Genomic DNA, 26,804 nt, shown 5'->3' on the forward strand with positions numbered 1-26,804 from the left:
CGGTTCTTTAAATAAACAGCGGATCAGTTTGAATTGATTTGCCTTAGCGCCACAAATGTTTTCTTCCAAAAGTCAAATAATACGGCCTCGAAGTAGGGGCTCCATTTATTGGACCCTTTGCGGGATTTAGCCATCTTTAAATGTTAAAAACTTTGGAGTTTGTAAAATTTAAAATTATAATTTAGAGTTAACGTTTGCCTTCATTGCTATATCAGCTGTTTGTGGGAATGATACTTTCATATTTATCATAACATCGATACGAAATTCGATAAATCATCGCAAAAACACTAACTATTCGGGGCGAATACCAACATTTTTTGCAAATATTACATTTTTTTGCAAATGTGAAAAATGTGGTTTTTGATAGGAAAACATACAGGCCACATATTTCACATTAGAAGAAAATTTTACATTCGCAAACAATTTAAGAAAAGTTGACAGTGGAATTGGGCTATAAAAGGGCTATAATCGTAATTTCAGTCGACAACCCTTTCACTGCGAACTCCATACCTGACTCCAGTAAAAATAAACAAGTAAATGCACAATGAAAATTTTAAGGAAGATTCACAATTTTTTTTTTATAGACACGCTCAGTACCTTTGTAGACATTATGATTGTTAACACAGGCAGGAGTTACATTAGACTTACACAGAAGCACCCTGAAATATAAAGAGATATCGGTACCACCAGATTTATGTATTTAGAGGCACAAGACCGCAACATTACGTCATTCTCGGTAAGCGGCGGAAAATACGAATTCTGTGTTTGTCGTTGTGTTTTAAAAAATGCGGAAAGTACCCGCAGAGATGAAGTATTAAGAGCCCAAATATGCAAAATCTGTTACGTCTATGTGGTCGACGTAATCTTCTCTGAAAACGAAGCCGATCACGTGCAGCACATTGACATAAAAGTCTCGCAAGAAAAGTCCTTTTAAGAGAACGTCGAATACTAATGCTTCTTAGTAAACAGGGGTGGGGCAAGAACAGACCCGGAAAAGGTTAAAGCCTTACAGGAATATGTTGAGCCAAAAAATCTTTTCAGAATCAGATAATTCTTCGGCTTTGCCAGATACTTAAATGAAAGGGAATTACTAGCCATTGTTTGGGATCTGACTAAGTTGCGGATTTATTTAAATGGTACCAAATAAATTAAAATTTTTGCTGACCATCAACCTCTTACCTTTGCAATCTTAGACAGAAACACAAATCAAAAGATAATTAGCAGCTAATGTCTTTGTAGTTTATATTTTTTTAGCTTTAGTTGAGCTTTGTATGAATATTGGAAGAGCCATAGCTTAATAAACTTCATGCCCCGGCAACTGTCGTTTAAATAAATATAATTAATTAATTACAGAGCCACAAGGCCAGTGATCTGGAAGCATATAGCTTTGCCATTATAATCTTCAGACGATATCCAGCAAATCTACAACTAGATCACCGCGGGACAATAATCTGGTTTATCGAGGAACAACAATAAACAATATGCAGGTGGACTTGATACGGAAATTTAAAAACCGAATTTGTATACCATACAGGTGTATACCTAGCTCTTATTATTATGGATTGAAATCCATGCTCTTAAAATCGACTTTTTCGATATTATATAAATGGAAAGAGATATTGACGAAAAATGATTATCTTGGTCCGCTTATAGTACTTTTGACGATTTAGAAATCGTCCCGTTCCAATAAACAGTAGTCAGTCATGCAGACGGACATGGCTAGATCGACTTAGCTATTGATGGTGAGCCCGAATAAATATTTTCTTTTAGGTTTCTTTTTGCCCGCTCCAAAAATTTGGCCAAAAACAATATACCATTTTTAATAGGTTCAGCGTTTAGAAATATTTATAACACATACAAAAAATGTGTGATCCGACAATTGTATAGGCCAAAATTTGATGTGGTCTTCATAACATTTTTAATATCCAAATATGATGCTATTCTATATTGATCGTCAGTATTCTACCTGTATTGCAAATCAAAAATCTCTTTTTTCGAATTAACAACAGACGGTATACTAATACAATAAAATAATTAATCATGAACTGTGCCTACACCTCTTATAACCTCTGAGACGGGCATTTCCATACCAACTGATAGGCGGGCATGGTCGATCGAAACAGTTGTTTATGCTGAACATGAATATAGTATGTTTGTAATTATTATTCCGTTTTCTTTGCAGTGGATACGTTTGTACATATAATAATCTAAAATGTAAGATGTAACAAAAGTTATGCAAGCAAACAAAGAGTTTAAACTGGTATGCCAGTGCGATCCTTTATCTTGCCGAGAACATTTACATGCAACTTTGAAAATCCACTGGCCTTTTTCCAGGGTTGATTATCAATACGGGGCAGCCCTGCTGTAGACACACCTACATCCAAAGAAGCAGATGACAACGGCGAAGAGTGCTTTGACTCATCCAAATGCATGGATTGTTGCGTACTGGTGTCAACCGAGAGTAGAAGCTCATCGCTTTTGGGCCTCATCTGGGTGGAAGGTGTGTAAATAGGCTGCAACTTATCAATCTCATCATCGATGGCCTTAAATTGCCAACTCCAGTTGGCGCGATAAAGGAATGGCCGATGATCGAATCGATTATCGTCGGGACTGTAGTTTTCCGCATGCACGGAAGGTGTCAGTACGGTCATTTTATGCCGATTAATGGCGTAACAGCGAAAGAAATGCTTGACTTTTTCTGCTACTTCTTTGGGACTAAGACCGTTTTTCCAAGTGGCCATTAGTCTGCAGAACATGCTGTAAGGTCCACAGAAGAATTGCTTGCGGAGGCGACCATACTCGCTAAGTTCCGCATAGCTCATACCCATATCTTCTTCATCTGTTTGTAAAAGTTCACCATTCGCCAGCAACGGCTCTAGCTCGGCAGTGGGAGGAGCATCGATTATAGACTCTAACACAGGAAGATTAAACCTGTAAAAATATGAGACGGTGAGCTAGTAAACCTTAACGATTCAATGTGGTGTTGCTTACTTTTTCTTGGCATAGACCAGAAAACGTCGTAAATCTGTCTTTGAAATGCCGCCAATGGGATTGATATCCGCCGAGGAGCAGTCATACTTGGTTAGGTAGCCACGCAACGATTCATCTACATTAGAGGAGCCTAGAACGAGCAGACCACCTGGTCGGTTGCGGACCCAAAGCATTAGTTGAGCAAAAATATAAGCTAAAACCATGCGAATGCGCGACTGAATATTTTGCAGTGCCAGATTCTGCCTAGCGCAACCGCCCTGCGTACGAAAGACCGGTGTTAGTCCGGTTACTGCATTAAATATGCTCAGCAACGCGTTCACAGCCAGATCAATACTGATCTCAATATGATAGCTGCCCAGTTGGTTAGCTAGCTGAGCAGCACGGCGTCGCGTCTCTTTGCTGCTGTTGACGCTTCCCATGAAACAGGTGACTAAAAGCCGATTGCATAGTGCTGCAGCATTAATCGGTGTATAGTCATTATCGGCAAGTATTTTGCGTATGTCATAAAGCACCTGCGCATCACCAAGTTGTACAGCGTGCACTATTTGCTGGCACATGGAATAAACAATGGTCGCAGAGCTGCTGGAATCAACACCTCCGCTTAGGGGTAAGAAAAAGCCACCCTGACCGGAACGGCGTAGATAATCCCAAAGCCAGCAAGCAGGTCCCAAAGCGATTTCCTCTTCCGGTGTGTGAGTCGTAAGTTGCAGTGGTGGCGTGGATGTCTTGAATATGTCACTGTGTGTAGACATTTCAAAGTCGCAACGAATTCGAGGATAGGTTATAGCTCCTGCGGCTGCTGAGCAGCGCGAACGGAGACTTACGCGATAAGCACGAATCTCTTCTAGATCAATAGTGGCCAAAATGACCTCAACATCTTGAAGTGCAAATTGCTTGCCCCGCGCCAATAGATCACCGTTAAGCGCTATGGCCGAGCAACCATTAAAATAAACTCGTTGGCCATCACAGCCGCGTAAATTGCTAAAAAGATAGGCACCACCGGCCTTAAAGCTTGCATTGCATATGAGGTCGTTGGTAATGTGGGCCTTTCGCAGCTCCATATAACTTCCAGAGCCGTTGACAATTATCTCCACACCCGAAAGTGACATCTCAATGTGCTTGCTGCGCACGTTCCATAGCTCTTCACATATTTCATATCCGATGCATGTATCCCGTGTCGCGATTACCGCGTCACCAATAGACACCGACTCCTGACCAGTATGTTGCGTAATTAGACGTGGTAACAAATATTCCTCAGTTTGCAGTGATTTCGTCCAAGCGGTAAACCAGCGAGACTCACGATAGTTGCCATCGTCGCACATGGCCATCTTGGGACGGATTAACAGCAGTTGACGGTTAAAGAATGCCACACGACAATTGTAGGCGACATTCTGATGCATTACTGGCATGCCCACGTCCACTAGCATATTCTCGCTGCAATTTAATCAAAGATATCAACAATAGCCAGGAAGTACGTTAGGAATAGTATATTTAAGCTAACCAAATAGGGGACATCATGATTTCAACTAATGTTTCCCAAGAGTGAAGAAACGTATCTGGCTCACGAAAGTGATCCTCACAGCTGTAACCACTATTTTAAGGATATGATGCATTTGAAGATTACAAGTTATTGTACAAGCCCATAATGTATGTACCTACCATACCTCCAGTTCAGGGCCAGTTCGATAGCTGGCACCCATATCTTTGGCCTCAAGTATAGACTGCAATATTCGCGCCATATTTCCCTCAAAGTCCAGAGCCCATTGGTTTAGAGTGGTAACCGCAACAGTTATTTTGCGTCCCATTTTTATTGCCTGGAGAACGTTTGTTTAATTAAAAATTGCGACCTTTATATGGGCAGTAATACGCTGCAACATATATATAAGATATTAAGTGGTATTTCAATTCGAGTATAACTATTTTTTTTGAAATTTTGCAGTTTCTATATCGTTGCTAATGGTTCCTGCTATTGATTAAACAAGCGAATGGTTCAAATGTTGGCTACCTGACGAAGACGACATTTATTAATAGAATCACAACTTTTCCAGTTCGCAATGACTACGAAACCAAAAAAATCCATTGCTTGTTGAGTCGCTTCGTATATCACTCAATGCCAAATCATAACCAAGGACGTTCAAGTTACTTATACATTTACATTCATAACAAAGCAAGTATGCATATAAATACGTAAACTGTATGCATAGGCATACAATTATATTATGAAGTTGTGGATATTGTTGTAATAATCAGTAGGAGGCGTCTCTGATCCGAAGACTTTTTATAATGGTTTATCAGTACCAATAGTCGCTTCCATTACGCTATAACATACAGGTCTGTATTAGCGCATTAGTCACCTTAAGGAGTAGAGATTTACAAATGGGAAGATAGGTCTTTATTACACCACAAGAAGTGAGTTTGCGTCATGTTATCGAGAACAATTAAGCATATCTCGAAACTAAAAGGATGTCTTTTTCTGGAAAGCTGGAACCCCACAATTTGATTTTACCCTTATAGAGTTTATTATACCTTTGTCATGAAATGTGTATCGCATAAAAGGAGTTGTCTCCCACACCAGGTGACTTTTATATAGCCATATTCGGTAGTCCGTTTGCCCGCTTCTATTAAAAATAGTCTGTCAGTTTTAAAGCTATCGTCTTAAAACTTTACATATGTAGGTCCATCTGTCTGTTACAGGCAGTAAATATGACGGAAACGACTGAAACGGACTATTTTATCATATAGCTGCTATATAAAACGATCGGTCCAAAAGTAGGTTCTTGTTTGGAAATATTTTCTTTTAACAAGATATCTCAACTTGCCATTTAATATTATAAGTATCTGTCCGTCCATCCGTCTGTTCGTCTCTCCGTCTGTCTGTTTCTTTGCGAACTATTCTCGCAGGCAGTACATAACTCGGAAACGGCTGAAGCGAACCACTTTATCATATAGGTGCCTTAGGAATGATCGGTCAAAAGTAGGTTCTTGTAAAAAAATGTTTGTTTAACAAGATATCTCGAACAAACTCGGTATTTATTAGTTTCACTATGCTCCCTGTATATGTCAACATCGGACCACTATGTCATATGTATAGCTTCCATAAGAACGATCGGTCGAAAATTAAATATTGGTATGCAAAATTATTTTGTTTTTTAATATATTTTGACTTAACACGGCATTTAAAGGTTCCACTTTACTCCCTAAATATTTGCAAAATTCTTTTAAGGGAAACTTTATGCTTATCAAAATATCTGACCCAGGAACGATCGACCGAAAATAACGTTCTTGGCATTTTTATACCCTTTAAGAGGGAATTATGATTTTGTCATGAAATGTGTAACTCATAGAAGAAGACATCTCTGACACAATAAAGAACATAAATTCTAGATCAGCATTAACAGCTGGGTTGATATAGTCATGTCCATCTGTCCGTTCATCCGTCTGTTCGTCTGTCAACCTTTCTATTTCTGTTCGAACTGGTCTCACAGTTTCAAAGTTATCGTCTTAAAAATGTACATAGGTCCGTCTCTCCAATGCAGATAATACATTTATAGGAACTGTCCGAATCTGAGCACTATTATCATATAGCTGTTATAGGAACGATCGGTAAAAAAGTAGGTTCTAGTTTGAAAAACCGCTTTTTCCTTTTCAACATATTTTAGTAAAACTCGCCATTTATTAGTTTCAATATGATCCTCATATATAATCAAAATCTTATCAACATCGGACCACTATGTCATATAGCTGACATAGGAACGATCGGTATCTTGTATGGCAAAATATTCCGTTTACGAAAATTATTTATCAAACTCCGCATTCTATTCCCATATATCTGTAAAACCGTAAGGTAAATGCCTACATTGCAGAAGAGGGTGCAGGGCATCCCCTAGTCGGGGACCAATCTCGGGTTTTTTTAGTATAACTATGATATGCAAAATCATATTAAGATTTTCCACTATATATATACAACATAGAGGTTCTTATATGGTAAAATATTCTTTTTTCCAAGATAATTTCATCTAACTCAGCATTTGCGAGCTTACGAGGAAACATCTTCAAGGGGGTTAAATCTTCGGCGTGCCAAAGATATCCTTACTTTTTCGTTTTTTATAATCGTCTTATTCCAGAGTGAGTGCCTATATTTTATCATAGTTTTCACATTTTATAACCGCCTGTTTTTGATTGCCAGCCAAGTTTCTTACAAAGTTTTGAGTTAAAATAACTAAGGGGGAACTCAGACGTAAAATATTAGGATCCTTACGCATAGGAATACCGATTCTTCACTATCGCATGGATTGAAGTAATGTTGTCCCAGAGAGATATTTCATCGACTTTGTATGCAAGAGAGGAGTTCATTATCGCTAGTGATTTTTGAGAAAATGCATGACTTGGGCACCAAAGCAATTGGATATGCTGATTTATTCATTCCAGTATCCGGAAAGTTAAGCAGCAATATCGCAGTACCAACACGACGCTTGCCTGATGCTTAAATATAAGGCTGAATACTAAGCCACAGAAGGCGATTGTTATTTTCTTCTCTAAACTGTATTGTCGATATGGGTCAACTCTTTGTCGGTTTTGGCTCCGTGGAACTATCCAATAAGCTAAAATATATGGTCGTAGTGCAGAATAAAAGAATCCATTGAAATTCCCATCTTTACAAGTCGTTAACAAAAGGTACGCCTACAAACGTGGGACTTTGAATCAAAAACTGTAACTGGTTGTATAACATGGTGGTAAACACTTTTTTCTACGCTGCTCTCGTCTGTTCGCCAAGTAACTGCCATCAATTGCTGGCGGCAGCGGCTCGTGTACATTGCACTGACAGAACTTAAGCACACAGGGCAAACTGTGGCCACTGAGACAGTCGTTGGTTAAGATTTTCTGCATCTACATATCAAAAAGATGGCCGTATTAAACATGCTTCACATCTGTATCACACAGAGATCGTAAGAGTTGGGTCCTGCCAATTCACCCCAAACTGGTCTAAGGTTCTGTAAAAGATTTAATTTTAAGACCAAGGAACTTTGGGGCCATGTTCAAATCGTTAATCCGATGCCTGGGAGCCCGGGAAAATGGCAATTCCTCCAGCAATCTCAGATGCATCAATGCTTCGCTGATGAATCCAACACTGGACCCAACACTCGGATCTTTACTGCAATAGGTAACTTACTCAGAAAAGGTCCAAGAAAAAAGATCTTAAATATCTTCACGTATATCCAAGCTGAAATTCAGCTTTTTTCATGACAAAGGCTAACCTCGAAACTTTTAGCAGATTGCTGAAAATGTGCCAATCAGCTCTAAACCTACAACACGGTAATGCTTTTCTGAACCATTGGCCACGCCGGTATTCAAACTCTATGTAAATATCCAGCCACAGAAACTGTCTCCCCAGCTCAGATCGGGCCCTTCATTTGGGAGGTGGAGCAACACTTGATTTGATCGTCTCGGCCGCAGTGCCGTCTCCTTATTTTTTAAGAGACTCCTACATTATTATTAAATTAAAGTATCCTAAATGAAAATTTTTCAATTAACTGTTGACAAGTTCGCATAGGCAGCAATGCGCTTTTATTGACAAACACATTTGGATGATATTTGTAAGCCCCCAATTTCATACCGAACATGTTTGCGTTATTTACGCGAACTTAAGAATTAACAGATCCGCACTAATAGCTACCACGCGTCTATGAATTTGGAAGTTTTTCACAAAAACTTGATCATTCCCAATTTAGATCTAATTTTCCAAAACCCCTTATTACTCACTTTAGACTAAAGATGGGCCTTCCTTTTTTTTGTGTCTCAAGGGCAACTAAGGAAGCCCGATGGGCTTGGGCTTTTCGTACCGACCCGGGCACTTTCTCAGGGTGGTACTAGGTGATACCCTGACCCTTCTTACACCAAAACCAAAAGCTTTAAACAAGAAATATAATTACTTATTCAATGTTCCAAGGTTTATAACTAAAATGATTAAAAAAAAATTAAAACATGTACGAATACTCAAGTCGGGATTGACCGACCAGTGAATGTCCTGAACCATCTTCTACCGATATCAGCTACAGCTTGCTCAAGCTGAACACTTTATTTTACATATTTAATGGCATTATTAAAAAGCAAGTAAGAGGCTCTAGTCGGGAGTTCCCGACTAGGAGATACTCTGAACCATCTTTCACCAACGCCAAATGCAACTCGCGTTACAACCTTTTAGCAGTAATAAAAAAAATTAATTCCAAAACAAGAGGCTCTAGTCGGGAGCTCCCGACTAGGGGATACCCTGCACCCCCTTCTACCAACACAAAATGCAGCTCGCACTACGCGCTCATTTGCTTAGCAGTTAAAAAAAAAAAAACGTTCCCTAACTAGGAATCGAAATTGTAAAAGCTAGCAACACTTGCAAATGCCTCTACGCGACAGCTATACCCACAATTTATTTCTTATGGAAAAAAAACCAATTAAAATAGCAGCACATAAACACAGCACAGAAAACAATACAATCACAATTGCAATGCTGTTGATAGAATTCAAAGCAGACGCGCGTGAATGTTTGTGTGAATACAGAAATTCTTCAACAGTAGATCTTACTATGCTATAGAAAATTCGAATTTTCTCAAAAAGTTAATTGCATTAAAATTGTGGCTTAAATTGGTAGGCAATACAAATTACTTGATTTATAGCTATGTGGTGGTAGCGGGGATATATATAAAATGAAAGATACTTGATATATATATACTATTCTAGAAGCTACATGTCAAGTTTGGTGATTTTAGCTCTTATTATTTACCCAAATGGCTAAAAAAAAAAAAAGGATTTCGATATAGATTTTTATCGATTACTTGGAAACGGGGCAAGTTATCGAATATCGGATAAGAGCTACGTTCTAAATTGCAAGTCTCTAGCTCTTCTAGGTTCTGAGATCTTTGCGTTCATACATACGGACGGACGGACAGACAGACGGACATGGCTAGATCGACTCGGCTATTGATGCTGATTAATGATGCTTCCTTCTGCCTGTTACATACATTTGCACAAATATATTATACCCCTTTCCCCATTTTTAATGGGTTCACGGTATAAAACAGAGGCTTTAGTCGAGAGTTCCTGACTAGGAGATACCCTGAACCCTCTTCTACAACACCAAAGGCAGCTATTGCTACGAGCTCGTTTGCTTTATTTGCATATATCTCTATATATATATATATATATATCAAATTTATATATATATATATTTACATTATGTGATGTAGGTGCACGTTAAGACGGAGTTTCGGGAAATTACACCCGCAAGTGTGGAAAAATCGCGAAAATCGTTTGTATGTAACTTTTTTGTTTACCATCCGATCGGCCTCAAATTTATTTTCAAAGATCTTTGTTCAAATTTATTTGAGGGGTGCTTCACACTTTTAGGAAAATCCATTGCTCCTTGGTGGAAATGAAGGTCAAAGATTTGGTGGGTGATGTTTTGCGCTCAAATTTATTTCAGAGATCTATAAGAAAAATCATTTGAGACGTGTTTCACACTTTTCGCACAATTTAAACTTCTTCGGGGGGAAAGCGATTTAAAGATTTTTTGTGCGAAGTTTAAAAGTTGTGTCTGATTCGCTTCAAACTTATTTTCAAAGCTCTACATAAGAACTTAATAAATACGTATTTCAGCGATTTGGGAAATTCCACCCGCAACAGTGGTAAATTGTCGGAAAACGGCTGTATGAAAGTTTTTTGTTTACGATCCGATGGGCCCCAAACTTATTTCTAGAGATCTTTGTTCAAATTCATTTGAGGGGTGTTTCACACTTTTTGAAAAATACATCCCTCCTTGGTGCAAATGGGGGTCGAACATTTGGTGGATGACGTTTTGTGTTCAAATTTATTTCCAAAGATCTATAGGAAAAATCATTTGAAACGTGTTTCACATTTTTCGCAAAATCTAAACTCATTCGATGGAAAATGCATTTCAAAGATTTTTTTTGTGAATTTTAAGTTTTGTCCGATTTGCATAAAAGTTGTTTGATTCCCGTCCGATCAGTTTCAAAATCATTTTCAGTTTTTTGAAAACATTGATTTTATAACATACTTGAAAACATTGATTTTATAACATACATGCCACGGGCAAGGCCGGGTTATACCCGCTAGTATTTATATATAGATATATATATATATATATATATATACATATATATGTATATATGTATATGACCCCAAAAATAACAAAAAAAAATTTAGTTATTAGAGTCCCCAAGTCTATCCAAAACATTGGTTTAATTAAAAAAGGTAACAAAACATACATTTTTGTTGCATAGTGTAATCAAGTGGGCTTTGAGCATTCGTTTGGATTTTGGGAGCAGGCCGAGACGTTAATTTCGTTAAGTACATAAACACATACAGAGGCAGACATCAGTTTGATTTGAGCACGAGAAAATCCGGTTGAAATAGAAACGAATTCAAGCGTTCAACAAAATTTGTGCGTTTCTTTATATTTTGCATTTCTCCACCATACACATAAAGGAAGCGTATTGGCGGTTAGGAAACCAGTGTGGATTCCAGGAACGACCAGTGCAGCATGCAGAAGTTCGCTAGGGACAATTGGTTGGCGAGGGCAGCGCATGATAATATTGAAACAAAACATCAGAAACAGTGTGATGGTAAGTCTTTGAATTAAAGAAATAAGAGTGCCCTACTAAGGTCTCGTCGGAATTGCCCGACTAGGGGCTGCGCTGGACCTTCTGCCAACACCAATTCTATTTGTATGTATGCGTATGTGTGTGTACACATGATAGAGAAATTCTTGTGCTTGCAACACTTAACCACTCGTTTTCTTTATTAACTTCTATGTTTCTTGACCAAACTTAATGAAATTTTTAAAAGATTTTGTCGTTCGATATTTTCTATGGGCGAAGGTTGGCGGTAGCTATAAAATGAAAGATACGTGATCTGTATCTACTATTCTATTATATTGGTAACTCTAGCTTTTAAGGATTTTCTGAAAAAACAGGATTTCGATATCGTTTCTTATCGATTTCTTGGAAACGGGCAAGTTATCGATTATCGGAAACTGATTCGTACTGCGCGGGCAATAGGATCAGCCAGATATGTTCAAATCAAGAATATATACAGTTAATGGTGTCGGATTATTATTCCTTCTGCCTTTTACATACATTTGCACAAAACTGTAATACACATTCGATTTCTTCTTTAAAGCTTAAAACGAAATATTATAATGTATTTACAATATTAACAAATTCCAAATATCACTAAGCTAATAATTATAATAATCGTAAGGCTTATAAGCTAGTCCGAAAGTTGCTGTATTAATTTCCATCTCGTATGTTTTGATAAGAAGTTAGGGATCCTACCTGATGCTATACGTTTGCTAAACCAGCTTACTTTTAATGTATTTCTATCTTTTTCCACAAATCTGTCAATGTATAGTAATTTTCAATCATTTTCTGACGCAATCGTAAATAATATGTTTATGTTGTACGAATTCAAAACAAAAAGGGACTTTTATATTTCTGTCAAATCGTTGACGTACTTCGGCAATATTCTTGGTGTGTATTGAAGTTTCTTGATTGTATAGTCCAGGAGTTCTTCCATGATGTATCATAGTTTCTTCTTCATATTTAAGCTTTATATTTTCTTTGATGCAAAACTCAACAATTGTCATAAATAGTATATTTTGAATCCTTGTGTTCCGTTAGTTTTGTCATTTTATTATTTTCATTTTCATTGAAGTCTGTGGGTATACTACACAAATAGCTTTAAAATTCCACCGAGTTGTTTATATTGTATTTGGAGTTCGCGACTGTTTTTTATTATATCCCATATGTATTTGCACAAATTGTATGACGGCGAGTTTACTGAGGAGCATGCGGGTGTCTCAGTGGCATTTCGTCTTTAAGCCTTTTGTAATCCATATATCTTGGGCGGTAACGCTGTAAGTGTCACACGTTTATTCCTTTTAGCCTTTCGAAATACTGTCATCTAGTTTATTTTTTTGTATATCCTAACTCAATAAAAATGGATAAGCCAAGGTATAATGGTTTTGTGCAAATGTATGAACAAAAAAGTCAAACGCTGGTTTTGGCGACCTTTCCATTTTTATACCCTGAAAATGGGTAAAGACGGTATAATGTATTTGTGCAAATGTATGTAACAGGAGAAGGAAGCATCTCCGACCCCATAAAGTATATATATTCTTCATCAGCATCAACAGCCGAGTCGATCTAGCCATGTCCGTCTGTCCGTCCGTCCGTCCGTATGTATGAACGCTAGGATATCAGAACCTAAAAGAGCTAGAGACTTGAAATTTTAGCTGTAGGTCCTCCTAATGCCCGCGCAGATCGAGTTTGTTTCCGATATTCGATAACTTGTCCCGTTTCCAAGTAATCGATAAAAATCGAAATCGAAATCCTGTTTTTTGAGCAAATTGGGTAAATAATAAGAGCTAGAGTCGCCAAACTTGACATTTTGCTCCTAGAATAGTATATATATATCAATATCTTTTATTTTATACCTATCGCCACCTCCCTGCTACCACCGAAAAGCTATAAATCCAGTTAATTATCCAACTTGTATAGCCCATTATATGCTATTGACTTTTTGAGAATACACAAATATTCTATATTCTATTCTGCAATAAGATGTTGCAACTAGAACCTCTTACTTGTTAAATCTTTATTTAGCTAGTTTGAGGTCCGGAGTTTAGTTTATTAAACTAACAAAAATAAGTAGTATAAGAAAACCATAACCGCTAGACGAATACTTAACTCTAACTCTAAACACCCGAGAAGTATTATAATAAATACAGCACTAAGCTGTATGAGATGGATGATCAATGAATCGGACACAATATACAACAAAGAAATTGGACACGAAATTAAAAATTCTTGACGAAAATTAATTCCCAAAGAATGTAATTAAAACATTTTTTAAAATACGACAAATCAGAACACAAAAGCCAACAGAACCTACCAAAATATACAAATCTCTAACATATGTACCACGATATCACTAATAACCCGCTGTATGAATATCAACCACACACCAAACTTCGATGCAAAAAACAATACTTCAGCAAAAACAACACTACAACAAGCGGCGTATATTGAAATTGATACACATATTAAACACACCAAACAACAAACAACTAAATTACAAAACAGACACCGAAAATTGCGCTCTCATATATAGAATTCTATTGAACGGCCAAATAGTTTCAACCTCCACGTCAAAGAGCGCAGACCTGTAAAGCAATGTATGTTTAAAATTGTTTGGGTAATTATTTAATTTAATTTATTTAAATGTTATTTGTTTTGTTTTTAAGCTAGTGCCCTGAAGACAGTTGCCGAAGCGCAACCAAAATAGATAGGGAAAGTATATATCAAAACAAAATTGTTTTTTATTTTTGATTTTAAAAAACTAAGCCTCTGACCTCGAAACAGGTAAACAAATATAAAAAAAGGTTAGATCCAACCGTTTTTCACAAATTTCCCGAATCCCCACTACAGTACAAACACAAGTATGAAGCTCTAGTCGGGAGTTTCCACTAGAGGATATCCTAAACCCTCTTCACTAAAATCAAATGCAGCTCGCTATACAAGCAGGTTTCCCTTAGCAGTTAAAAAAAAATAAATTTAAAAAAAATAGATCCTTCAATAGGATTCGAATCCGTAACAGACCGCACAACATGCTAACAATTAAAAGCTTGTCAGTAGCTAAGAGATTTGCTCAAAAAACAGTTTAATATATAGCGATTACCCTATTTAAATACACATTATCAACTACAAGACTTCGCTTGGCATCATAAACTAATTCTTGAATAACTTTTGCATGTCAGACTAGAAAGCTCAGCTCAAATAATTTTTTACTCTGTTCCCAAAGTGTAAAATAGTACATTGTTTTTGTTCAATGTCGCTCTTGTTATCTGTGCGGAAGTCCGCAATATTCGTTGCGTAAGTCCATATCTTCCACAGTTTGTAACCTAGGGTCACAAAATTGAGCTGTTATAATTTTTATACCACGCATACTGATCTAGTTTTCAAATTAAACAGTACACTAGACGGCATATATATTTTGACATAGTGATGCATCAGTTTATTTTTCAATTCTTTCTTATTTTAAGAGAACAGTTTTTGATTTTATTTATTATAGTTAGCTATATATAACAATTATTTATTTTCAACATATAAAATAAAAAATAAAGATATTCTAAAGGTGGCATAAGTATTTTGACAAAATGTTGTTTATCAGCTTAATATAATATTTTGTATGAAAAATTCAATTAAAACTTAAAATTAATGAAAAATACTCAAGCACCTTTTGGAGACGGTTCTGAACGGAATCCACCAAGGTTTGGAGGTGCTTTAATGGAATCCTTTTCTACTTTTATGTGACCACAGTGATCGTTTCGTCCCTTGTGTTAGTCAGATCGGCGGTTCAATAATGATCAAATTTGGACTTTCAGTTGTCCAGGATCTAGTGTTTCCACCCCAACTTTTTTTTAAAAATGTGGTAATAATTTTCGCCTAGTGGCAAGGAGCGTTTTCCTGGAGAATAAATTCTTCCCCGATCTGTGGCTTCATAGAACCAAAGGCAATATAAACAGATGAGTAACGCCCATACATTTGCATGCGAAGAAAAATTTCTAGCCTGGCTTCCTATCTGGCCTTTACGACTTCACACAACAAGGCAGCCGACTGCTGTTCGTTCAGAAGAGCGAATGCCGTAGTCGCGGTTTGCTGATGCTGACACGAGCAACGAAGTTAGTCGTCAGCCTGCCTTCAACAAAGCTGGTCGATGGTACTTTGCGTCGCTTCGTTTTCGAAGTACATTGAGCGAAAAGTTTTAAACTTACGATCGACGCAAAGTACTTTGGCTTTATCCATGAAATGCATGATTTATTTAAATGATACATTACCCTAGATACTTACAATCAATTTTACAGGAAAATTTAAGAATTCACAAAGCGCATCTTGTGCAATAACAATGTTAGGAAAATAGCACATATAGACTGATTTCACTTTTGTTTTTGAACAGTGTATGCTCCAGAGAAGTTCTTGTCTCAGCCAATGGCGTGCCAGAACCAATGTTTGTATGTGTGAATTATGCATTCATAGCTACATCAAAATATGTATATGTATATGTGTTGTTATTCACTGCTCTCGCTTTGGCTGGCAAAGAAATCAATTTTCTTAGGTTTTTAGCGCTTATCATGCACAACCTATCCCAAATTTGTATTCACATATGAATGCATGTTATGTACTGAGGTCGGCTCTGTAGAAAATATGTATTTTTAAGTGGATGCAAATATTAATATAATTTTATGATTCTATATATTCTATAATTAAATGATTAATTATTATTATTTTTATTTTATTAAAAAATAAAAGAGTGCCAAAAAATACAAATAGGGTAAATTAAATACTTCTGTAGCTAGTTCGACCGGCGGAAAAAAAAATAGATGAAACAAAAAAAATTGATAAAATGAATCTTTAGAAGCAAAATATGTGCACTCTGATTTGATTTTATTTTTGTATTTCTTAAAAATAAGAAAAGGTTCTAGTCGGAAGCTCCCGACTAGGGGATACCTAGTACCCTCTTCTTCCAACAGCAAATGCAGTTCGCACTACGCGCTCGTTTGCTTGAGTAGTAAAAAAGAAAAATTAACATAAAAAAAAATAGTCCCCCTGGCAGGGTTCAAACTCGCAACTAACCGCACCACTTGCCGATCCCTCTACTCACCAGCCACACCCAGCAACAACATGCTTTATTTAATAACTTCTGTGTTTCTTAACCGATCTTGATGAAATTTTCTACATCTTATTGTACTATAGTATATTCGTATATTATCAAAAAGTCAATTGCATTTAAATTGTGGCTTTTATTGGTGGGCAGCATAAATTAGTGTTTTTACTTGATTTATAGCTATTAGGTAGTAGCGGGGAGGTGGCGATAGGTATAAAATAAAAGATACTTTATATAGATACACTATTCTATAAGCTACATGTCAAGTTTGGCGACTCTAGCTCTTATTATTTACCAAAATTGCTCAAAAAATAGGATTTTGTTATAGATTCTTATCGATAGTTGGAAACGGGGCAAGATATCGAATATCGGAAACAAACTCGATCTGCGCGGGCACTAGGAGGACCTACAGCTTTAGCTCTTATAGGTCCTGAGATCCTTGCGTTCATACATACGGAAAGACAGACCGACATGGCTAGATCGACTCGGCTATTGATGCTGATCAAGAATATATATATTTTATGGGGTCGGAGATGCTTCCTTCTGCCTGTTACATACATTTGCACAAAAACATTATATCCTTTTTACCCAGGGTAATAAGTTAATTTAAAGAAATTATATAAATATTCGCATCGATTTTCTACAGAGCCAACCTCAGTGCACAACATGCATTCATATGTAAACACAAATTTGGGAGTAGTCATGCATGATCAGAGCTAGAAAACTAAGAAAATTTATTTCTTTGCCAGCTAAAGCCAGAGCTGTGAATAACAACACATTCAAATATGTTGTTATGTATACGTATATTCACACACATACAAACATAATTGCTTGCACGGCCCTCATAGAGCCGAAGCTGGGGGTACATTCTATTTTTAGCTTTTCGCTCTTTCGGCTGTGAGAGCGCAATGATACTGATTTCGTGTTCGTTCTCAATTTTCAAAAAAGCAAGCTGCATACTAGCGATTTGTTGTATGGCGTTACTCATATTAGTGTTTATATTGTCTTTGATAGGACCGTCAATGGGAATCACGTCTCCCGCATTATTATCAGAAGCGGATCCCCAGAACATAACGCTCACCCCCACGGCTTACTTTTTGACATATAGGTATATTTTTTTACGATAATCTTTGTTTAACCGTCCACAGGACATTGCGCCAAAATTAAACAGGATGTATATTTTCGCGAATTTCAAACGCTTAAGATTATTTTTAGGGGTGATGAAAGGTATGGTCTTTGCTATAAATGTTTTTAAAGCTGCATCAATTAAACGCTTGCGTATGGTTAGTTTACTTATGGGATTAATTGCAGTCTTATTATACTCCAAGGCCACAGCTTTTGGTGTTATGAGAGGGTGTAGTTTAAATTGGTGAAAGATCAGACGGTCTGTATCAGTTTTTGTCTTTCGATTTCTGCCTGTTCGGTGTACATTGGTTATTTGATTTAAGGTTTTATATTAATTAATTTGATTATATATAGTTTGACGTGACCAATTATATTCCTTAGCGATATTTATTACTGAAATACCCAAGTTATATTTGTCACAATTTCTGTTCTTATAAATGTACTCATTTCTGATATTTTAACCACTTTTAATATTAAAATCACGGGTTTATCAAATAATAATGAAGATTTTTCAAAAACTTCTTTAATAACACTTTCAAATCGATAAAAAACAACGATATCACTTGCCTGGTGGCATTCTTTTCAGCAGAAAGAAATGGCAAAAGATAATAGACAAAATATTTCGCATATTTCCAGTTTTTAATGTACACTTCACTTTCATCATCATTTTCTTTTCGTTGAATACAACGGTACATAGCAAAAGAGACTAATAATTAGATATAAACTATGTCAAGATATATATGCCGACTAGTGTACGGCTACTGACCAAGTTATCTTAAAATAAAGACAATCATTCAGGCCACGCTCTCACCGCGCACACAAATTTATAAATCCCAAAGTTCCATATTTCAAAATGGGACTAGATTATGGTGGTTGGGGCGCATAATGCTTTCCCCTAATCCTTGTGCAATTGTGTTATGGACCTCGCTGTAAATTTTGTGAAAACAATAAATTTGCATATTTTTTTAACGCGAATCCCGATGCAATGTACTGCATACCACCTCCCGCCCAACCGTACGAGGGGTGCAGTCGTGTAACGTACGACACGAGTTGCAAAGTAAAAAACGAATACAAACAACAACTACTATATGTACCAATACAATTACAACAAAAAATAAGACTATACTACTTGCTAAATAGTTTAGAATAGAAGATACGAGAAAGAGAAGACTTCGAGCAGAATACTCTGTAATGCTTGTTATAGTCATCACAGAGAACCCTGAAGGGTTCATGCAAGGCATAATTAGTTGAGCAAAATTGAAGCGATAAGGGTGTAAAATTACGTGTTAGTCTAGTAGGGATAGAGAAATTTAATTGGCTAGTCGACACAGAAGAGTCAATTTCACAAGTAATTAATTTATGGATAAATTGTACACCCAGCATGGTTCTACGATTAGTTAAGGAAGGAAGGTATATGATCAGAAGTCTGCTGGAGCATGACGGTAACCGCACACGAGGATCACAATTAAAACCACAAAGGGCAAACAACAAGAACTGTTTCTGAACGGATTCAATTCGGTCTTGATGGATAGAGTACTGTGGTGACCAGATATATGAGGCATACTCAAGTATAGGTCGTACCAAAGATATATAAAGTTTTTGTCGTGACGGATCGTCAAACTCCTTTGACCATGGCTTGATAAAACCCAAAACAATTCTGGCCTTATTGAGCACGGTCTTAGCATGAGAGTCGAATTTAAGTTAATGATCAATGATGACACCTGCCACCGGTCTTAGCATGAGAGTCGAATTTAAGTTTATGATCAAGGATGACACCTAGATCATTAACTTGATTAGAAGTACTGTTAACACGCTCAAGAGGTAAGCTATCAAGGATGTAAGAAACCAATTGAGGAGGGCTTCTATAGAGAGTCATTACCTTACATATGGAGCAGTTTAATTTTAAGGCGTTGGCTAGATATCAAGCCTGTAACGCATCAATGCCAGCTTGTAAGAGATAACATGATTCCATATCTTGATATGCAAGGCATAACTTCACATCGTCAGCATACATTAGTACTCGAGAGTACAGTATCGAGGGAAGGTCATTAATGAAAAGAGTAAAGAGTAACGGGCCAAGATGACTACCTTGAGGAACACGGGAAGTCACCTGAATTCGTTTAGAAAACGAATTTTTGAAAATAACCTTTTGGGATCTGTTACGCAAATTCTCTGAAAACCAGTTCACGAGATTGGCTGGGAAGCCGAGAAGGCATAATTTAAGAAGCAGCAAGGAGTGGTTGACAGAGTCGAACGCCTTACTGAAATCAGTGTAGATGACGTCAGTTTGCATTCTTTTCTTAAACCCATCGATTACAAGCGAAGTAAACTCAAGAAGGTTAGTGGTTGTAGATCTGCGATTCACGAACCCATGCTGGGAAGCTGAAATAATAGAACTACTGAAATGTTGCGGTTGAGATGTTATTATTCTCTCAATAGCTTTAGGTATAGCGGATAATTTGGAAATACCTCTATAGTTTTCGACATCGGACTTACTCCCTTTCTTTTGGAGAGGGATATGGTATGATTCCTTCCAAATGGTCGGAAAAGATGAAGTGTTTACGGACAATTCAAAAAGTTTTAACACAGGTTTACATAATGCTGCAGCACAGTACCTGAGCACAGGAACACCATCAGGGCTCGGTCAGTCAACCGGCTTGATAGTGTTCATGTCGCTGAGAAGCGAACTTTCCGTAATAATGGGATTTAGAATGCAGTTTGACCTCTGTAACTGATAAGGATAAGGCAGATTTTTATTATACCTAGAGGAGGAGTAGGAAGTTTGAAAAAAGTCTGCGAACAGATCGGCTATGCTTGGATTAGTATTCGCGCTCTCTTCTGCAAACTTAACAGAAGAAGGCAAAATAAGTGTCTTTCGTTAAAATTGACAAAGTTAAAAAATTGCTTAGGATTATTAGAAAATTGAGTAGAAAAATTTGATCGGGCAACTGCACAACGGGAGAAATCAGAGCGATTTCCCGATATCTAATTTTTTTTTTTAATCTAATTTTTTTTATTTTTTTTAATCTAATAAGTTCACTTGAGAACCAGGGAGACCCATTGGGCCTCGCTGGATGATCAAAAGGAACGCAGACATTAAGAAACGAGTACAAGGTACCATAAAATAGTTTTATGGCAAAATCAATGTCTGCAAAATTGTACAGTTGGGACCAGTCGACTTGCAGAATGAGATCATTCAGTTTATGAAAATCAGCTTTTCGGAAACAACGGACACGTTCAGCTTATTCCGATGCCTTGTTAGGGACTCGGGCAGGTAGATGAATGACCATATCCAAAGTTGGATGAAAAGGGTCTTTAGGAAGCGTAAGCGGATTAATCCTGTGCACAACACTGTCGAACGAATCCAACACGAAAATTAGATCGAGATCTGTTTCTTGAATTGCGCACACGATTAATCTGCCGTAAGGACATTTCATGTGGACCATCAATTAATTCGTTTGATAAGACAGCAACAGAAAGTTTGAGTCTGATGGCGATGGCCAGTCGACATCTGGGAGATTAAAGTACCCAAGAACTACTAAAAGGTCCTTATACGAAAGTAGGGAGGAGATAGATTTAATAGCATTAAGATGGGTTTGATACATGAACAAGTTAGATAGAAAAACTTCCAAATACAACTCAATCTCTGAGATGGGAAGTTCGATGCGTTCCGACGAAAGAGCGGACTCGACAGCTATGAGTACTCTTCCTCTTGTACGGGAAGCTCGATCACACCTGTGAGTAGTGTATTTGGAGGTGAAAATGGAAGAGTCTGAGATGTCCGGCTTCAGCCAGGTCTCAATAAAAGCTATAATTTGAAAATTAAAAGCAAGAGAGTCTAAATACAGTTTAACAAGCTGCGATTTCAGACCTCTAACTTTCTGGTAGGCAGGTTCGAAAGAAGAATTTAGTTTTTTGACGTAGTAAATATAGATCTTTGACAGTCAATTTGAACCCGGAAGCACCCTATTAAACCTTGACACGCATTTATCTTTAAAACAAGTAAGAAGTTATAGTCTGGTGCTCCCGAGTAGGGGATACCCTGAACCCTCTTATTCCAACACCAACGCGCTCGTTCGCTTTAGTAGTAACTAAGATAAATTAAAAAAAAAAAAAATCACTTGGCACGGTTGGAACTAGCAACTGACCGCATTACTTGCTGCCGCCTCTCTTCAACAGCCACACCAACCAAAAAAAAAATAAAACTAGTGTCCTCAGTAGGATCACAACTCGCAACATACCGAACTACTTGCCGCCGCCTCAACCCAACATCCACACCAATAATTGCAAGCCAAATAGCAGCAGAGAAAACAATACATTAGCAATTGCAATGCTGTTGATAGAATTCAAAGCAGACGCGCATGAATGTGTGTGTGTACATGTATACAGGAATTCTTGGAATTTGCGCTTGCTGCCCCAAATTCGAGGTCAGCAATAGCTGCCCCAAACTCGAGGCCAGCAATAACATTCTTTATTTAATAACTTCTGTCTTTCTCAACTGATCTTGATGAAATTTTCTATATATTGTATATTCTATAGTATTCTATTCGTGTATTATCAAAAAGTCAATTGCATTTTAATTGTGGCTTCTATTGGTGGGCAGCATAAATTGGTGTTTTTACTTGATTTATAGCTATTAGGTAGTAGCGGGGAGGCGGTGGTAGCTATAAAATGACAGATACTTGATATATATACTATTCTAGAAGATACATGTCCAGTTTGGTGACTCTAGCTTTCATTATTTCCCAAAATTGCTCAAAAACAGGATTTCAATATCGATTTTTGTCGATTACTTGGAAACGGGGCAAGTTATCGAATATCGAAAACAAACTCGATCTGCGCGGGCACTAGGAGGACCTGCAGCTAAAATTTATATATATGTATATATATCTGCACCCCTTGAAAATGGGTCACAATGATATAATATATATATATATATGCATATCTATATATGTATATAAATGTATGTGTGTATATTAGATACAACCTATCGTACATTGTGAACTTGTGTAGCATGGGAATGTATTAATGTGAATATATATATATATATATATATATATATATATATATATTAATACATTATTATGTTCCCATGCTAAACAATATATTATATATATATATATATATATATTATGTCATTGTGACCCATTTTCAACGTGTGCAGATATATATACATATATATATGCAATTGTGCAACTATTTTATAAAAGGAAGCAGGCTTTTTAGTGTCACAAAGCATACAAATGTACATATTTTTTATTATTAATATAAAAATCGAAAACAGCTCCGACATTATAAAGTATATATCTATATATGTATGTATATAAATGTATGTGTGTATTTTAGATACAACCTATCGTACATTGTGAACTTGTTTAGCATGGGAACATAATAATGTATTAATGTGAAAAATGAGGTGAACAAAACTTATATTGTAATTTGTTTTTATAAACATTTAGTGTATGCGGTTAGAAGGAGAGAGAGAGAGAGAGAGGAAAGGAGGAGGAATAGATATTACCTCCTCTACCTTGAGACACGGCAACTTGCCAAAAAAGAACACATATTTATTGTCATCAAGATCATTGCCGCCTGTTCTTGGTGACATAATGCAATGTTGTGACGGCTAGCTGCCCCTAATAAATTTAATGAGACCTGTTTCTTACCATTTTGTCACTAGTGATAAGAATATATATACATATTTAAATAAGTAATAGTACATGTATACATTATAACTGCAATAGAATTCAAAACGAAACAAAATAAACGCAAATATACTATGCACATATGTAGAGGTACCAACACAGTTTGCTTTCATAACTTATATATTTCTCAACCGATATTGATAAAAATAACTAGATGAATATAATAAGACAGTAAAATTTTCGCTTTAATTGATATTGAAAACACAATTTTTTAAATTTAGGAGGATTGGGGGAGATTCAAAAAAATAAATTTGCTCGCTAGATGTTGAACGAGAGCTGTTTATTCAGACGGACGGTCAAACGGCCGCACAGACAGACCTGACATTATCGACTGACTTATGGATACCAACGAACAATTGATGTATGATTGATTGGTAATGGGGTTGAAGGTTTTTCTTTCTGCTTGTTACACACAACTTTATTATACACATTTTCAGTGTATAAATAGCATTGTAGGCTTACAAACAATAAAATATTTTTTTGGATGTTTTAGCTTTTCCTGTAGCTAACCGGGTCATTTGTTTTCTATGCTGCCTCTGGCAAATAAGTTGCCGCATTCAATGGTGGTGGCATTTTATATTTGGTTCTGCTTGAATTTGGATGGGAGGCTACCTAGCAGCTCCTCTTGGAGCAAAAAACGATAGCGACCAGCTATTTAGTTTTTTTTTGTTTATAACAGTTGCCGCGTTTGACTCAAGTGCGACGTCAACGACGCAGAACGGCTCAGTTTATTTTATACAACAGGACGTAACGCCGAAAAATGTTTTTAACAGACGGGCTGTAAAAAAAAGGCAATTGCATAATATCAATTCCAAACAAACTTAAAACGAAACTCGCCCCCACACTTACTTACATTTGTGTTCATTTGTGTACTTACAATGTGTTCAAAAAAAGATAAGAAGCAGTAACCCTAAAGCGAATCTTGACCTTTTTATATCCAGTGATTAACTTTATTTAGCTACTTTATAGTAGCTGAATTCAATGTTGCAGTGAAATATGCAACCGAATACGTAATACTCTGTCTAGAATTGAATTAAAACCGAACACGAGGCAAAAGGACTTCTTGGGTTTTTGGTTAGTGCGACTATCAAAAGTTGACTTTATATTTGCCCTTTGTAGTTTAATCGCTTAAGGAGACTACCAGTTATCTACCTTTCAATTTTAGAAAGTCTGGCTTGTTTTTCGTTTTGATGTTCCGGATTCCGAAAGAAATGCCTCAAAGAATTTTTACACATTGCAAACAATTATTCTTATATATTTTGTATATAACAGGCCCAAATTCTCAATTCGAAATAGCTACATTCGCTCGCACTCCTTCGGTTCTAAACGAATTAAATGTGCAAAAGAAAAAATCATTCTGAATATATGGGACATGTATTAGCAAAACACATATGCTCTTCGCCTGAGGAGTAGACCAGAAAACCGTTAAAAAAAAAATATTAATGGCATTTTCGAATGTTTGAAACAGCTTTCCGATTGCCCAAGTTTCTATAAAAATTGGAATTGAAGTAGGGCTTAACAGGTTTTTCCGTTACGAAAAGTTAGGAGCTTCTCCGAAACATTTTGTATATACGAGTATACATTCAAAGCTGAAAGGTCCAGATCCGATAGTGTCGCTAAAAATTCCATTAAAATATACTTCATACACTTTGTGAACAGACTTTAAGACCAGCACTATTGTACCACAAGTCACCACTTCGTTCAGGCTCAGCCTTAATATGGACTTCTGCGGATTCGGCGGTGGTCGCGTACAGTATCTGCAAGCTCAGCTATTTCCCGTTTGCATACTGACAACATCCAATGGAGGTAATATATATTGAGCAAATGTACATTTACAATTACAAAATTATAGGAATACTGGAAATACGATCCGATATCACGAGTTAATTAAATGCATTAGATCAATGATACCCCTGAATTTCCCCATTACCCCAAAAGGTTGCAGATTATAGAGATAAATCACGGTTAATGGAGGTATATGATTGACCAGCATCGCGTGAGAAAGACGTTGCCGGTTTAAAGTTTTCGTATAATTATACGGATGTATATATATATATATATACATCCGTATAATTATACGGAAAACTTTAAACTATATATATATATCCGTATAATTATACGGAAAAATATATATGGGTGTGCACCACGATATAGTCGCTGCTGTTAAAAACAGTGGCTATTTTTCCAGTATTCAAAAAATTCGTCTTAAGACAATTGGTTATGCCCGTGCTTTTTGTGTTATAAAATAGTTCACAATTTGTAAATTTTATCCCTAAAACCTAATTGCGTATCAGTAAAAGTGAAGAGCTTGGTACGTTTTTTTCGACATTACAACGTTGTGTACGTTGTTATGACAACACTTAACAATCCCACAATCACAGTTACCAAATTGACGTTTGGTTGATATTCTCCTTTAGTATATGCATACATCATAATTATTTATTCATTAGCGATACGTTGTTAGAAAATAATTGCCTAATATGGTGGAAACACGTAGACAACCGCATTTAGTGAAGATAGTACCAGAGTTGCAGAGTACCTCGCGTAGTGGGCCGTTAGTCTGGCACCAAGAAGGTCCACGCTGGAATGTTTTGAGAATGATTTTTCACGGGGGCAAAAATCTTTAGTATGTCTCATTCCTGGCCTAAAAACCCAATACCTGAAAGACTCTCTAGACGCCCACCTAACGATGATTGTTTTGACGACGCCATAGCTTACAGAAAGGCTCAAAGCCTTGCAGAGCAACTGGAGGCAGCGCTGGCCGAAGGTGCCATTCCAATCAAGATTTTGGAGTTGGCTCTAGTGATCGCTGCACCAATGTAGGATTGGAGGGTCGACGCTGGGTTTGCCTTTAACCCATTCATTGGGGGCTGGGAAGAGAATGAATATTTTCCCAAAAGTTTGATTTCCAAGCCAGAAGTGTCTTTATTTAGACCATTCGTCTCTGCTAGCAACCTAGATATTTGATGCAACGAGTAAGCAGCAAGGCTGCAAAATCGGTTTGAGCCGAACCATTTCGAGCTCGGGTTTGTTAAAAAAATTCTTTCCATATTTGAAAATTCATTTTCTGTTTAAATAACTGTACATACATTTCATACACAAATAATTACAAAAATACATGTATGTTATATATGTATATTATCTTGCTCACACTAACGAAAAAACTAAATTTATGTACACATGTAGACCATGAGGACACGTGCCAAATTTAAACATGAGCATTCTCGGTATTGACCTTCGCATCTGACGCAT

At 36.8% G+C, this 26,804-nt stretch overlaps 2 protein-coding genes and 1 long non-coding RNA gene across 11 annotated transcripts in view; 2 read left to right on the forward strand and 1 right to left on the reverse strand.

Moving 5' to 3' along the window:
- Positions 1 to 336: 336 nt before the first annotated feature.
- LOC135437618 (uncharacterized) lies at positions 337 to 2,045 on the forward strand. 2 transcript variants are annotated; one of them, XR_010437728.1, is made up of 4 exons: positions 337 to 533; positions 585 to 736; positions 1,354 to 1,742; positions 1,827 to 2,045. It is a non-coding gene; the product is annotated as an uncharacterized LOC135437618 (long non-coding RNA). The 2 variants fall into 2 exon arrangements; XR_010437727.1 differs by lacking the exon at positions 1,827 to 2,045 and having other exon boundaries at positions 340 to 533; positions 1,354 to 1,818.
- Positions 2,046 to 2,143: 98 nt separating this feature from the next.
- Positions 2,144 to 26,804, reverse strand: part of Nadsyn (NAD synthetase) — a 44,113-nt gene continuing 19,452 nt past the window's right edge. The window contains exons 2-5 of the mRNA XM_064695604.1: positions 4,651 to 4,805; positions 4,493 to 4,582; positions 2,992 to 4,425; positions 2,144 to 2,931 (exon numbers count right to left, since the gene is read on the reverse strand). Coding sequence (XP_064551674.1) covers positions 2,253 to 2,931; positions 2,992 to 4,425; positions 4,493 to 4,582; positions 4,651 to 4,796 — 2,349 coding nt within the window. The 5' untranslated portion in view covers positions 4,797 to 4,805 and the 3' untranslated portion in view covers positions 2,144 to 2,252. The remainder of the gene's footprint in view (positions 2,932 to 2,991; positions 4,426 to 4,492; positions 4,583 to 4,650; positions 4,806 to 26,804) is intronic.
- Nna1 (Nna1 carboxypeptidase) overlaps positions 11,351 to 26,804 on the forward strand; it is a 34,581-nt gene continuing 19,127 nt past the window's right edge. For 7 of the 8 annotated variants that reach the window (XM_064695595.1, XM_064695599.1, XM_064695600.1 and 4 more), the window contains exon 1: positions 11,352 to 11,624. In XM_064695595.1, the coding sequence (XP_064551665.1) occupies positions 11,543 to 11,624 (82 nt within the window). In that variant the 5' untranslated portion in view covers positions 11,352 to 11,542. Of the gene's footprint in view, positions 11,625 to 26,804 lie in introns of all 8 variants that reach the window. The other variant, XM_064695597.1, reaches the window with a different exon arrangement.

Source organism: Drosophila montana, unplaced genomic scaffold (assembly GCF_035044405.1).
Source record: "Drosophila montana isolate Dmon_TW-CO22-7 unplaced genomic scaffold, ASM3504440v1 contig_3832_1, whole genome shotgun sequence".
NCBI lineage: Eukaryota > Metazoa > Arthropoda > Insecta > Diptera > Drosophilidae > Drosophila > Drosophila montana.